This window comes from Schistocerca nitens, chromosome 4 (assembly GCF_023898315.1).
Source record: "Schistocerca nitens isolate TAMUIC-IGC-003100 chromosome 4, iqSchNite1.1, whole genome shotgun sequence".
Classification (NCBI taxonomy): domain Eukaryota; kingdom Metazoa; phylum Arthropoda; class Insecta; order Orthoptera; family Acrididae; genus Schistocerca; species Schistocerca nitens.
In genome coordinates, this window is record NC_064617.1 from 865,503,372 (window position 1) to 865,518,491 (window position 15,120).

At 41.9% G+C, this 15,120-nt stretch overlaps 1 protein-coding gene across 1 annotated transcript in view; it reads left to right on the top strand.

Moving 5' to 3' along the window:
• The window catches only part of LOC126251901 (putative sodium-coupled neutral amino acid transporter 10), an 81,286-nt gene that overhangs the window by 4,555 nt on the left and 61,611 nt on the right, over positions 1-15,120 (top strand). The window contains exon 4 of the mRNA XM_049952625.1: positions 7,620-7,726. Within this exon, the coding sequence (XP_049808582.1) occupies positions 7,620-7,726 (107 nt within the window). The remainder of the gene's footprint in view (positions 1-7,619; positions 7,727-15,120) is intronic.

The window sequence follows — 15,120 nt, forward strand, 5'->3', positions numbered from 1 at the left end:
GGCAAGTGTGTTGGGACCCTTGCTGTTCATTTTGTTAATGACCTTGCAGACAATGCATGGTGCGTGATTCAGTTATTATTTATAATGAAGTAATATCTGAAAGAAGCCACATAAATATTCAGTCAGATCTTGATAAGATTTCAAAGTGGTGTAAAGATTGGCAACTTGCTTTAAATGTTCAGAAATATAACATTTTGCACTTCACAAAACAAAAAAAACCCTAGTGTCCTATGACTGTAATATCAATGAGTCACTGTTGAAATCGTCCAATTCATACAAATACATGGGTGTAACACTTTGTAGGGATATGAAATGGAATGATCACGTAGGTTCAGTTGTGAGTGAAGCAGGTGGTAGACTTCGGTTTATTGGTAGAACACAGGGGAATCGCAGTCAATATACAAAGGAGATTCTTACAAATTACGCATTCAACTGGTTCTAGAATATTGTTCGAGTGTGTGGGGTCCATATCAGATAGGACTAACAGGGGATATTGAATATGTAAAAAGAAGGGCGGCACGAATGGTCACAGACTGGTTTAATCCATGGGAGAGTGTCACAGAGATACTGGAGGAATTGAACTGGAAGACTCTTTAAGGCAGACATAAACTATCCCAAGAAAGTCTGTTAATGTTCAAAGTTTTAAGAACTGGTTTTAAATGATTACTGTAGGAATACATACAACCTCCTTCGTATTGCTCACATAGTGATCAGGAAGGTAAGAAAAGAATAATTACTGCACACACACACACACACAGGCATTCAAACAATCATTCTTCCCGTGCTCCCTATGTGAATGGAACAGGAAGAAATCCTAGTAACTGGTACAATGGGATGTATCTTCTGCCATGGCCCTCATGGTGGTTTGCAGAGTATAGGTGTAGATGTTTCCTAATATATGAGTATGTACAACATGTTTCAAAGTCTTTGCATGAAACATCAAGGAGTGATAGATCGTGTCATCGGGAACATGACAAAATATTTGCTGACGATTCCTGGTGAAACTGAGCAGCCCCTGTCTCACACACACACACACACACACACACACACACACACATTCTTTCTTCAAAATGCCATTCATTTCATTCAGTGGATCTCCAAGTTCGTTGCCGTCTCTGACAGAATTAAAAATTTCGTGCCAAACCTAAGTATTTATTTTTTCTCCATGAACTTGAACTTGTTTTTGAAATTTATTCTTTAATCCCTTTACTGCTTGCTCATTGTATATGTTAGATGACATGGGTTTGGGCTACATGTCTATCACTCCATACTCAAGCACTACCACTTTTTCATGTCCTTTGACTCGTGCAAATACAGTTTGATTTTTGTACAAATTGTAAATAATCTTTTTCTGCCTGTATTTTATCCTTGGTAATATTGTAACCCAAAGAGTGTATTCCAGTTAGGAATACCAAAATCTTTAACATAATCTACAAATGCTATAATTGTGGGTTCAACTTTTTCTCTGCCTATATTTCAATGTAGTCTAAGTGATATTGCTTCATATATTCTTACATTTCCCTGGAGCTGAAGCTGATCTTCCCTCGTTGTTCTTCTGTAGATAATTCAGTTTACCATTTTACACCCATGAATTACTAAACTAAAGGTTTGTTAACATACCTGCCTTTTTTGGTATTGGGGTTAAGACATTTTTCTTGTAATTGGAGGATACTTTGCGTTTCATTTCACATATAGCTTGCATACTGGGTGGAAGAGTTTTGCACTGTTTGATTGTCCAAAGGATAATAATAATTCTGAAGGAATAATGTCTTCTCCAGGTTCAACTTACACCATTTATTGTTTTGTGAAATTCTCCCATGCGTTTCATTTTCTCTTTCCATAATGTTATCATAAAGTGTCTTTCCTCTGTTTATCTGTCCTGTATATTCCCTCCATGCTTCAGCCTTATCTTGCTTGCTTTGTACTGGCTGCGCTAAATCTGGAACATGACTTCCATTGAGTCAAGCTTACCTCCTGCTTTGCAGAATGGTGCACTTGATGTATCAAATCTTATAGGAAATTCCAGCATATTGCTGGATCCAGAAGTGGAATGATTATAACATAGCAAACCTTGAAAACTATGATAAGCTGTGATTGGGACTGTATCAGCACTCCATTTGAGATTATGCACCTCCTTTATAAGCAACAGCTTTGATTCTGTAAGCAGTGGTAATGCAGAGCAGTTTCCTCCATTTGAAGTGCCTAGTAGGTGGCTGAGTGTTGTGACTCGCCGATCTTTCAAAGTGCCGCCGCGCAGTTACGCGCGTCCTCTACATGTGGCGCTGTCTGCCAGCCATGCAGCAGCAGCGCCACCTAAGCAGCCAGCCAGCCAGCGGCCGCTAGACTTGGACTCAGTTATGATTTGACTGTTAAAGTGTGCACACATCTTACTCTGTTTACGTGATCTGTGACTTTCATGTATTGTGTCTTCCTTGAAATATATTTGTGAAGACAGGTGAGCTGACTGTCTTTATGGAGGAAAAGGTGTCAACTAGGAGTTCGAGTTGCAGTCACATTGAAACACTTTGACTTGCAGTCGTATTGAAACAACATGGATTGTGGTCTGCAGGTGTTCTTTTACAGAATAATAATGCATGGCCGCATATGGCTGGTGCATCACTTTCAGACCTGGTGTTTGAGGGTCATATATACCCACCACACACACTTTATCTTTACCTTGAGCTGTTTCCAAATGTTTGGAACACTCTGAGAAACATTGGGTGATCAACATGTTGCCATGTTTTTCACCGAGAAAGTGCATTACATTTGTAAATTAAATGACATGTTCCGCATCATAGCCAGAGGTCAGAGTTGTGGTCCATGAAACTCACAAATAATTATGGTATGCTATTGTAATCCAAGTCACTGGGAAACTATTTCTGGGAGATAACTGTAGATTACCTACAGCTTGTCACTTTGTGAATTCTAGAGTGTTTGTAGTATCTTCATCATGCCTTGAAGCAGCCTTGATGGTGGTGAGATGAATCGAGGCAAGCGGTTGTTGAAAAGATGCAAGAAGACGAATTAGCAAGAAAACAAACCAGAAACAGAGTCCTGAAATGATACTACCAAACTAACAGCAGTGACTAATTTTACTATATGTTCTTAAACTCTACAGTTTATTTATTTAAAATGCTAGACATAATGTTTCGTCAAGTAGTTATCCATGTTGTTGATGGAAACTTATTTGGGCATTAATGTGTTAGTTAGTTACGAATTATTTAAGAATAAAGGAGGCTTTCGGAATGAACTTCCTGTTTTCAAACTTGTAGGAAAAGCGCACACACACACACACACACACACACACACACACACACACACACACACGTGTCTCCCTACATTGTGCTCAGTCAACTGCCAGCTCTTTCCTGGCCCACTGTGAGTGTAGCGGGGGTGCAGGCTGGGGTGGGGCAATGGATGGAGAGAGGCAGGAGGCAAGGAAGGGGTAGGGGGAGAAGTGTCTAGCAGCTCCAGGGAGAGTGGGGAGCTGTCTGTGGGCTAGCTTGGGCTGCAGGTAGAGGGGGCAGGTGGCAGACGGCTGGGCATGTGATTTCACAGACTAAGGTAGCAGCACACAGCTGACATGAATTGGGCAGGGATACTGGGGCAAAGGATGGTGCGCGTGCGCGCTCACACACACACACACACACACACACACACACACACACACACACACACTATTTGGGGGGGGGGCAGTGTTTTATCATAGGTTTAGGTCAGGGAGGTTATGGGAGTGAAGGCTGTGCTGTAAGGATAGGTCCCATCTGTGCAGCTCAGAAAAGCTGATGGTGGGCCAAGAAAAAGAGCTAGCAGTTGACTGAGCACAATGTGGGGAAACAAGTATGTGCATCTAAGTGTGTTTCATTCTGAAAGTTAGCAATGCTCTGTACTTTTTGTTTGTCTACATACCGACAATGCAACACTAGTGTCTTTCTGTGAGTCGTCTCTTTTATTTTTAAATAATTCATAATTCTCAACCAGAACTTTCTGTACATTATTATACCACCTAGTGGCTCACTTCCATCCAAATCTCATGTTGTCCATCCTTCATTACTGTCTCCTTTATTTAGGTGCCTTCTATTGTCTGTCCATTTCTTTCTCTTACATTTCTTCGCTCTTGTCATTATGACACACTCTGTAACTGCCACAATACAAGTGGTTACACATGGCTTTCGTTACACCCTGCAGTTACGGTTGTGTCCATTATGACAGCCACGCACACAACCCATTACGACAGCCACGCACACAACTCCACGTGCCATGTGACTCTCGATAACAGCATTACACAGTTCTAGCAACACAAAATCCTTCCCCTTCTCACATATTGCTCCCAGTCTGCCTGTCCTTGTTTTCTTTTTATGTCTTATATATTTATCTGCATCAGTTCAGAAAAGTTTCCCTACCCCTAGCCAAAACCATGTCCCATATCCTGTTCCTTAAATGCTGCCTGAATCATGCAATACCTTCCCCCCCCCCCCCCCCCCCCCCCCCCCGGTCAATTGCCTAACCATAAAAATCCCTAATTCTGGATTGCACCTCTCTTTCCATTATGACCTTCAGCTTTTCAGATTCCGCCAGCCCCATTTCCTCACAAACCTGATTCTACAAAAACACATCTCCATAGCACAGCCATCCCTGAACCACCTCCACTCCATCCGCAAAATATTGTTACCATGCAATCCCCACTACATATACTTCATCACCCAAATTGCAATCCTGACACTCCAACATCTACAAGAACATTCTAAACACCACCTCCACATGTTATTCACTCTGTTGAAATCCTACTCCCACCTTGGGACACCATCATCCAACCCCAGGTGTTCCTCCTCATCAACCCCTCACAGCACCGAGACCCTGCCTAGCTGACCTTTTCAACTTACCACATCCTCCAAAGCCATCTACCAACACTCCGCAAAATCCAGAACCCAAACAATCCCAGAACATTGTTGTTAACCTCTCCACCAAAATCTTCAGCCCCACGACAGTTTCATTTCCATCCAAAGGCCGCACATTTAGCCCTACTCGCAGATTTAACCAAGCTGGACTTAATGAAAGACCTACACCTCTTTGCCACCAACCCCTCCAACTAAAGCCAATCTAATCCTAACACTGAACTCTTCCTGTCCGAACTCTTACTACCATCCAACTGTGACCCTCCCATACTTCTTCAGAACCATCCCCTGCTCACCTTCCAGGAATTCTTGATTTCCAACCTGGCCATCCTTCCCCAGGTCTCTCCCCAACAACAACAACCTATCAGCAGAAGAAAGGACTGCCTTACACAACATAAAAATGGATCCTGACCTTATCATCCTCCCGGCAGACAAAGGTTCCACCACTGTTGTAATGAACTGAAGGGATTACCCGGCTGAGGGGTTGTTCGACACCTCCACCTACAAGCTCTGCCAAAGTGACCCCCTCCCAGGAGTCCAACATAACCTCCGATACCTGCTGAAATCGTTAGGTACTTCCCAGAGCCTGAATCTATCTCCCTACTCACCCCAACAACAGCCCACACACCCATTTTGTACATGCTCCCCAAAATCCACAAACCTAACGATCCTGGGTGCCCCATCGTGGCTGGTTACTGTGCCCGCATTGAAAGAATTTCGTCCCTTGTTGACCAACATCTGCAATCAATTGTCCAGACCTTGCCTCTGCCATTAAAGATACCAACCACCTGCACTGGCTCCCCAACATCGCCACACCCTTACCTTCTCGGTTCCTACACATCACTCTTCATGCAACCTCCTTATACACCAACATCCCTCACCTCTCCCAATGCCCTGCAGATTCCAAACGCACCACTTCATTCCTCATGTACCTAACCAACTACATCCTAACCCATAACTACTTCACCTCTGAAGCGAAGGTATACAAACAAGCTCGTGGCACAGCCATGGCCGCCCACATGGCACCCTCCTACGCCAACCTCTTCATGGGCCACGTGAAGAAAACATTCCTAGCTTCCCCAAACCCCTGGTCTGCTTCAGGTTTATTGATGACATCTTCATAATCTGGACCCAAGGCCAGAACATCTTATCCTGATTCCTCCACAATCTCAACACTTTCTCTCCCATTCATTTCACCTGGTCCTCGTCCACCTATCGTGCCACTTTCCTAGATGTCGATCTACTCTCACATGGCTCCATCCACATTTCGGTCCACATCAAACCCACCGATCACCAACAGTACCTGCACTTTGATAACTGCCACCACTTCAACCCCCTCCTGTACAGTCTGGCCACCTGTGGAAGACGCATCTGCAGTGATGAGAGCTCCCTCGGCCAGTATGCTGAAAGCCTCACAAAAGCCTTTGCAGACAGACAATACCCTCCAGATCTAATATACAAACACATCTCCCATGCCATATCCCCACACACCTGATCTTCACATCCATCCCAAGAACCAACCACAAAGAAGTGCCTCCCCCTTGTCACCCAATACAACCTGGGAGTGAAAATACTGAACCACATCCTTCATCAGGGCTTTGACTATCTATCACCATGCCCTGAAATGATAGACATCCTACCCAAGTTACTTCTAGCCCCTTGCAGAGTGGTGTTCTGCCACCCACACAATCCCCACAACATCCTAGTCCATCCCTTTGCCATTCCCACTCCCAGTCCCATGCCACAGCGATCATAGGCTTCTGGAAGACCCAGATGCAAGACCTGTCCAATCCACCCACCCAGTACCATCTACTCCAGTTATGTCACAACCTTATCCTGCCCCATCAGACCCCAGGCCACCTGTGAAAGCAGCCATGTTATATACCAGCTCTGCTGCAACTACTGGACATTGTTTTACATTGGTATGACAACCAACCAGCTGTCAACTAGAATGAATGGCCACTGCTAAACTGTTGCCAAAAACTAGGTGGATCATCTGGTGGCCCAACATGCAGTAGAGCACAACATGTGAGACTTCAATGGCTGCTTCAAAACCCATGCCATCTGGATCCTCCCGACCACCACCAGCTTTTCTGTTCTGCACAGATGGGAACTATCATCACACCATATCTTTCGCTGCCGCAACCTCCCTGGCCTAAACCTAAGGTAACTTGCTATCTACCCCCTCTACCTGCAACCCTAGCTAGCCCACAGACAGCTCCCCAATTCCCCCGAGCTGCTAGGTACTCCCCCCCCCCCTTACCCCATCCCTGCCTCTCTCCATCCCACACCCCACCCCACCCTGCACCCCCACCTCATGCCAGTACACTCCTCATGGGCCAGGAAAGAGCTGGCAGCTGACTGAGCTCAATGTAGGAAGACGTGTGTGTGTGTGTGTGTGTGTGTGTGTGTGTGTGTGTGTGTTTTCCCTACAAGCTTGAAAGAGGAAGTTCATTCCAAAACGTAGCAAAGCTCTGTACCTTTTGTTTGTGTACCTATCAACGACACAGTGCTTCTGCCTTTCAGTGAGTTGTCTCCTTTATTATTCAATAATTCATAATTCTCAACCAGAACTTTCCATACATTATTAGTTAGTTAGTAATATACAGTATGTTGGTGCATGTTATCATATTTATGATTCAGGTACTCCACTTTACAGTCAAGCATGCTGTCATCAGCTCAGTCTACTGAAAACAGTTTGTATCTTTATGCTTCTGTGCCCAGGTCTGGCTCTCTTTGTGGTGCTGCCTCTTGGACTGCTAAGAAACGTTGATAGTCTTTCAGCTATTTCCATGGCAACAATTGGGTTTTATGTATGTTTGGTTTTGAAGGTGAGTGACTTGCACAATAAGGTATGGTAATGTTAAGTAATGATCAAATCACATATGTTTTACCGTCTTGAAATTTCATCCAAGTAATTTATCTTAATGTGTTAACTGAATAGCCTTATTGAATATACAGTAAGGTACATCCTCATTTTACTATGCTTAATTCAGTTATCCATGTTGTTGTTGTGTTGGTGGCCTTCAGTCCAAACACTGGTTTGATGCAGTTCTCCATGCTACTCTATCCTGTGCAAGCCTCTTTGTCTCCGAGTAACTACTGCAACTTCCATCCTTCTGAATCTGCTTACTGTATTCATCTCTTGCTCTCCCTCTGCAGTTTTTACCCCCCTACACTTCCCTCCAATACCAAGTTGGTGATCCCTTGGTGCATCCTATCACCCATCTTTCAGTCCAGTTGTGCCATAAATTTCTTTTCTCCACAGCTCTCTTCAGTACCTCCTCATTCATTGCATGATCTACCGATCTAATCTTCAGCATTCTTCTGTAGCACCACACTTCAAAAACTTCTGTTCTCTTCTTGTCTAAACGCTTTATCGTCCATGTTTCAGGTTGCTACACTTCAGACAAATTCCTTCAGAAAAAACTTCCTAACAATTAAATCTATACTTGTTGTTAATAAATTTCTTTTCTAAGGAAACACCCATCTTGCCATTGTCAATCTACAGTTTATATTATCTCTACTTTTTGCAACACCAGTTATTGTGCTGCCCAAATAGCAAAACTCATATACTATGATGTTAAGTGTCTCGTTTCCTTGTCAGATGTCCTCAGCATCACCTGATTTAATTCAAATACATTCCATTGTCCTTGTTTTGCTTTTATTGGTGTTCATCTTATATCCTTCTTTCAAGACACTGCCCATTCTGTTCAGCTGCTCTTCCAAGTCCTTTGCTGTCTCTGACAGAATTACAGTGTTATCAGCAAACCTCAATGTTTTTATTTCTTCTCCCTGGATTTTAATCCCTACTCCAAAGTTTCTTTTATTACCTTCACTGCTTCCTCATTATACAAATTGAATAACAATGGGGATAGGCTTCAACCCTGTCTCAATCCCTCCTCAACTACTACTTCCCTTTTGTGTCCATCGACTTTTATAATAGCCATCTGATTTCTGTATAAATTGTAAATAAGCTTTCCTGTGTTTCGCACCTGCCACCTTCAGAATATGAAAGAAAGTATTCCTGTCAACATTGTCAAAAGACTTCTCTAAGTCTACAAATGCTAGAAACGTAGGTTTACCTTTCCTTAACCTATCTTCTACGATAAGTCATACGACAGTATTGCCTCGTGTGCTCCTACATTTCTACGGAATACAAACTGATCTTCCCTAAAGTCGGCTTCTACCAGTTTTTCTATTCGTCTGTAAAGAATTTGTGTTAGCATTTTTCAACCATTAGTTATGAAACTGATAATTCAGTAATTTTCACACTTGTCAGCACCTACTTTCTTTGGAATTATTACATTCTTCTTGAATTCTAAGGTTATTTCGCCCGTCTCATAAATCTTGTTCAACAGATGGAAGAGTTTTAGGCTATCAGTAGTTCTAATGGAATGTTGTCTACTCCTGGGGCTTTGTTTCGACTTAGGTCTTTCAGTGCTCTGTCAAATTCTTCATGCAATGTCATATCTCCTATTTCATCTTCATCTACAACCTCTTCCATTTGGATAATATTGCCCTCAAGTACCTTGCCCTTCTGTAGACTCTTTCCATGTTTCACCTTTCCCATCTTTGCTTAGGGCTGGTTTTCCATCTGAGCTCTTGATATTCATTCAGGTGATTATCTTTTCTCCAAAGGTCTCTTTAATTATACTATAGACAGCATCTGTCTTACCCCTTGTGATATATGATTCTACATCCTTACATTTTTCCTCTAGCCATTCCAGCTTAGCCATTTTGCACTTCCTGTCGAACTCATTTTTGAGACATTTGTACTCCTTTTCACCTGCTTCATTTACTACACTTTTATATTTTCTCTGTTCATCAATAAAATTCAATATCTTTTGTGTTGCCCAAGGATTTCCACTAGCCCTCGTCCTTTTACAGGGTGTATACGACCCGGGTCAACCGGGAGATCCGGGAAAAACCCGGGAATTTTTTCATCCAGGAGAAAACCGGGAAAAACCCGGGAATTTTTTAGAATTCCGGGAATTTTTCATTGTTTTAGTTTTTGGTTACATTTTTGTAACTTTGACTAGTAAGAACCAATACTCTAACAAAGAATATTACTGTATCTCGCTACTGCAGCAATAAAACATGAACGAGAGAAAAAGGAAAATAAAACTTAAGTTGCAAAGGAAATGCGCCATATACAGGAACAAAACACAGTGCTCATACAAGCGTCTGCCAACATCAAAATGTGTCAAGGCTTTAGGTAGACTATTGAATGTTTTATAACAACAAATTGCCTCCGATGAGCGTGACGTCACAACTGTTTACATTAGATTCCTTTGAGCGGTTGTGGGCGAGTTTATGCACACGTGCAGTTGAGTCGCGTATGAGTAGTACCTTCTCCCGCTTCTGGCTACAGAAGTGTGGCAGTTAGCTGTATAAGCAATAGCAGCAAGCAGCCAGATGCTATCCGGAAATATTTTACTGGTGCACCTAAGCTGGCAGATTCAGTTATGCGCAACAGCCCCGAAACTAAGGAGCGGTGGCAAACCGGGGTAACTATATGTCCCGGGCGGCAGTTTCAGGGGGGGGGCACCAAATTCATATTATTGAGGAGAAAGACCCCTTGTTTCACAAAGCGCCTAGCATCCAGCGCACGTTGGCCTATCGATTACTCATCTCATATGATTTTGAACGCATCCCTGTTAGTTTTTGAACTTTTTTGATCAAATTCTAAGTTGATTTCTGAAAGAATCGTAAATTAATTTTTGAATGCGTGCATAGTGTAGCCTACCTGATGTCTCTGCCAGGGGAATCCCTGTCGCATCTAGAAAAATACTTTCCTGCAGACAAAAGGGGGGCGGCTCTATACGAGCTGAGCGAAAAAAGCCGGAAGGGTGAATGACAGTCGCTGCTTATGTGGTTGACTGGGTTTGCAAATCATCAGCGTTGTTATAATTACTAGCAAATTCCATAGATTCAAGCTACCAAAGAGGAAATAAACGACTAACAGGAACAACAGGCAACTAAGATTATGTGTTGTCTTCTCCATGTATCCAAGAAAATGAAATTTTGACAGAAAATTTTTGGCCAGGCGGGTACACTACAGTCCCCGGTTAGCAGCTGCTAAAGTTCTATTCTGGGAGCAGCGCGGAAAACGCGTTGTACGAGCACTTAATAACGCCTAACCGGAGAACAAATGCGGGATAACTAAACCGGTGATTGTGGCAGGGTTAGTGAAGTTAACCAGGGAATAAATTTTGACACTGGCAGCAGTAGCTACAGAAATAGTGATGACAAGATTGTTTGTTAGACCGAGGAAGGAGAAGAAATGGAGACTGTCACACATTATGGAAGTATATTACGATTCCAAATTTATATAAAAAATTACGTACCGTAACACTACTTTTCGATACCATGCTTCAGAAGCTAGAGTGTATGAATGAAATGTGAAATTATTTCCTAACATAAAACTTTTTGCTTGTAGTAGGGCTAATGGGCTTTTGATATTGGTACTTCGTGAATTATATTCTGTCGTGTTATAAAAATGACCATTTGAGCCAAAACAGTCTCGTTTATTTGGTGTGTGTAACAACTGCTGCAATATTAGGCAGGCCTATTTTGTTTTATCTACCAGACAGTGACAAAATACACGTAATCAGATCGAGAAACCACACCAGTCTTGGGTACTATTTGTACTAACAGCTTTTCTGGTATTAGACAATGACATTTCGTTTTTTCATGTAGCAAAACGTTGACGAACTTTCATGGCATAATAGATTCTTTCCCAGAAAGGAAAGTACGGCATATATAGCTGTGGCAAGATTTGAGAGAAAAAAAAGCTAGGACTTAAGGATTGTAGAAATGTATACTGTCTTGCTTGTCTCTTGTCTTTACTCGTTTTATGTATCCTATATATAATTTTATGTCACACAGAACATTAGCTAATAGGCAGTAAAGACTGCAAATTTTCTGAAGAGTTCTTGTTCTCGCGGTTACAAATAATCCTATCCACTATTAATTGCGAGATTTTTTTTAAGCGGGGCAGGATGTCAAACCGGCCGACTGGGAGCAGGAGAGGCACCACAGGACATTTTAATTTCCACTGGCCTGAATATAGTGTGATGGCATCCATTATAAATCTTACACGTTTCAATTCCACAGAGCGAAATACAGAGAAGTGCGATGGAAGAATGCTGTGTGAAGAGGCGTGGTACTGCACTTCGGCACACTTAAGACCAAATAACATGTCTGACGTTGCCTCGATCATATGTTTTATGTATCAGACACTTCAGAAAGACGTGCACTACAATATGAAGATATTTTCGAAAAGTCGATTTTTTAAATTTTTGGCGTCCTCAAACGTTCGAGGGATGGGGAGCACCACTATCTAATATTGGCCCGGTTCGGAAATATCGTATATCCGGACCTGATGCACAGAGCAGTCTAAGTTGTAGTGGGGAGGTGGTAGCCTCCTCGTGACCCGGTTTACGTTAAGTGATTTTGCTGTTTCTTCTTCGTTTATTGCTCTCACGTCAAATGAAAACAAAACGGATTTCTGTGCTCGGGAGCTATCAAGTGAATTAAAATACATACTCATAATTACGGAAGGCTAATATAAGTTATTAGCTTCAGATTTTATTTTGTTTTTACCTTTCTGACAGTCAAGCGTTAATCGCCTTGCAGAACAATGAAGTTATCTTTGTCGGTTTGTTAAAGAAATTTGACTTTTATTAATCTTTTCTGCGGAGGCAGTCAATTTATTTGAAACGAAGTGTTTAATTCCACACTACTGCCTAGTTTCAACTGTTCGCAACATTTAAAGTTCACGTTTTCATCGTCTAGCACGTATGGCATTATGCCATAATAAAGACGGTTCTAGGCGCTAAAGTCTGGAACCGCGAGACCGCAATGGTCGCAGGTTCGAATCCTGCCTCGGGCATGGATGTGTGTGATATCCTTAGGTTAGTTAGGTTTAAGTAGTTCTAATTTCTAGGGGACTGATGACCTCAGAAGTTAAATCCCATAGTGCTCAGAGCCATTTGAACCATAATAAAGAACCAAACATGAGATAATGCGGTACTGTACATCTGAATCTGGACATACGAATGTGCACTTTAAGCCGAATTATGCATTTTAGTCGGGTTCACAAAATTCCCATGCTCTTGGAGTATCCTCTAATGTCTTGTTTCTTTTATGACATAATGTAAGATGTTTTAATGTTTTACACGTACGAACGTACGGACTTCCTGCGTCATCGTAGCTGCGCAACCACGGCAACGCCTTTCATCTGACGCAACTGCTGAAACAAATCTATTTCTAACAGGTCACGGGAAAATATTCCGAATGGTTGTTTGAAAAGTGTTACTTTCAAGTAAAGTAAATTTCCTTTTACACAAGATGAACTCTGTGCGCGAAAGTCTGATGAATTTCTTAAATCACAGAGCGTTTGACTCTAATTCAAATCTTTGAGAACGACCATTTAGAATATTTTCGAGCCCAGAAGATCAGACATTTATGTCGTTGTTAAAAAATTTACTGGCACATTTCTGTGATGTATCTTAAAGTGTAACACGCGCAAAAAAGATCAACATTACGTGTGAAAGCCTAGCTTCTCTTGCAGCTTATTAATCTTAGAGGCCAATATTGTAGGGTACGTGAAAGCTATTCTTTTAGCAACACTACGTGTATTAATTTAAACCGTTACCTTTCCCTATTTGTGTGTTCGCGCTACTTAACAGTGATTTTGCTATTGGCTGACTACATCACGTGTCCTATGCTCTGAATATTCGCTGTCATCGGCTGGCGAGATCGCTTGACATGAGCTACGACTGGCTTACAAAAGCGCATCGCAATCTCGATCTGAACCTTTCGGAAAGTAACATGCGGTGTTTGGTGGAATTCGAATTTATACTTTCGTAATACGAAATATGCAGTGTACATGTTGCTGCACATCAGACGTCTTTCCAAAACGTGTTTTTTGCTCCTGAGTTAAGTTTTCTAAAGTTCCGGGAAATTCTACGACGGTGTATAAAGCCACAACCATTGAAAGGATTGATAAGTTTTACAGTTCCGAGGAAAAGTATACTGTTACTTAACACGGAAAAAGAGTATTTACATCCGGGAGTTAGTGTATTTTTAACCGGGAAATCCGGGAAAAATCCGGGAATTTTTTTTACTCGTCCACGTATACACCCTGTTTTACCTACTTGATCCTATGCTGTCTTTACTGTTTCATCTCTCAAAGCTACCTGTTCTTCTTCTACTGTATTCCTTTTCCGTTTTCTTGTCAATTGTTCCCTAATGTTCCCTCGGAGACTCTCTACAACCTCTGGTTCTTTCAGTTTATCCAGGTTCCATCTCCTTAAATTCCTTCCTATCTTTTTGCAGTTTCTTCAGTTTTAATCTACAGTTCATAACCAATAAATTGAGGTCAGAGTCCACTTCTGCCCCTGGAAATGTCTTACAATTTAAAACCTGGTTCCTAAATCTCTGTCTTACCAGTATATAACCAGTCTGAAACCTTCTGGGGTCTCCAGGTCTCTTCCATGTATACAGCCTTCCTTCACGATTCTTAAACCAAGTGTTAGCTATGATGAGGTTATGCTCTGTGCAAAATTCTACTTTCATTCATTACCCCCAGTCCATATTCACCTACTACTTTTCCTTCTCTTCCTTTTCCTGCAATCGAATTCCAGTCCTCCATTACTGTTAAATTTTTGTGTGCCTTAACTGTCAGAATAATTTCTTTTATCTCACCATACATTTCTTCAGTCTCTTCATCATCTGCGGAGCTAATTGGAATATAAACTTGTACTACTGTGGTAGGCATCGGCTTTCTGTCTGTTTTGACTACAGTAATGCGTTCACCATTCTGTTTGTAGTAGCTTATCTGTGTTCCTATTTTTTTATTCATTATTAAACCTACTCCTGAATTACCCTTATTTGATTTTGTATTTATAACCCTGTATTCATCTGACTGGAAGTCTTGTTCCTCCTGCCACCAAACTTCACTAATTCCCACTATATCTAGCTTTCACTTATCCATTTCCCTTTTTAAATTTTCTAATCCACCTGCTTGATTAAGGGATCTGACATTCCACACTCCGATCTGTAGAACACCAGTTTGTTTCTCCTGATAATGATGCCCTGCTGAGTAGTCCCTGGCTGGAGATCCAATTGGGGGACTATTTTACCTTGGGAATATTTTACCCAAGAGGACACTATCATCATTTAACCTTACAGTAAAGCTGCATGCCCTCAGGAGAAA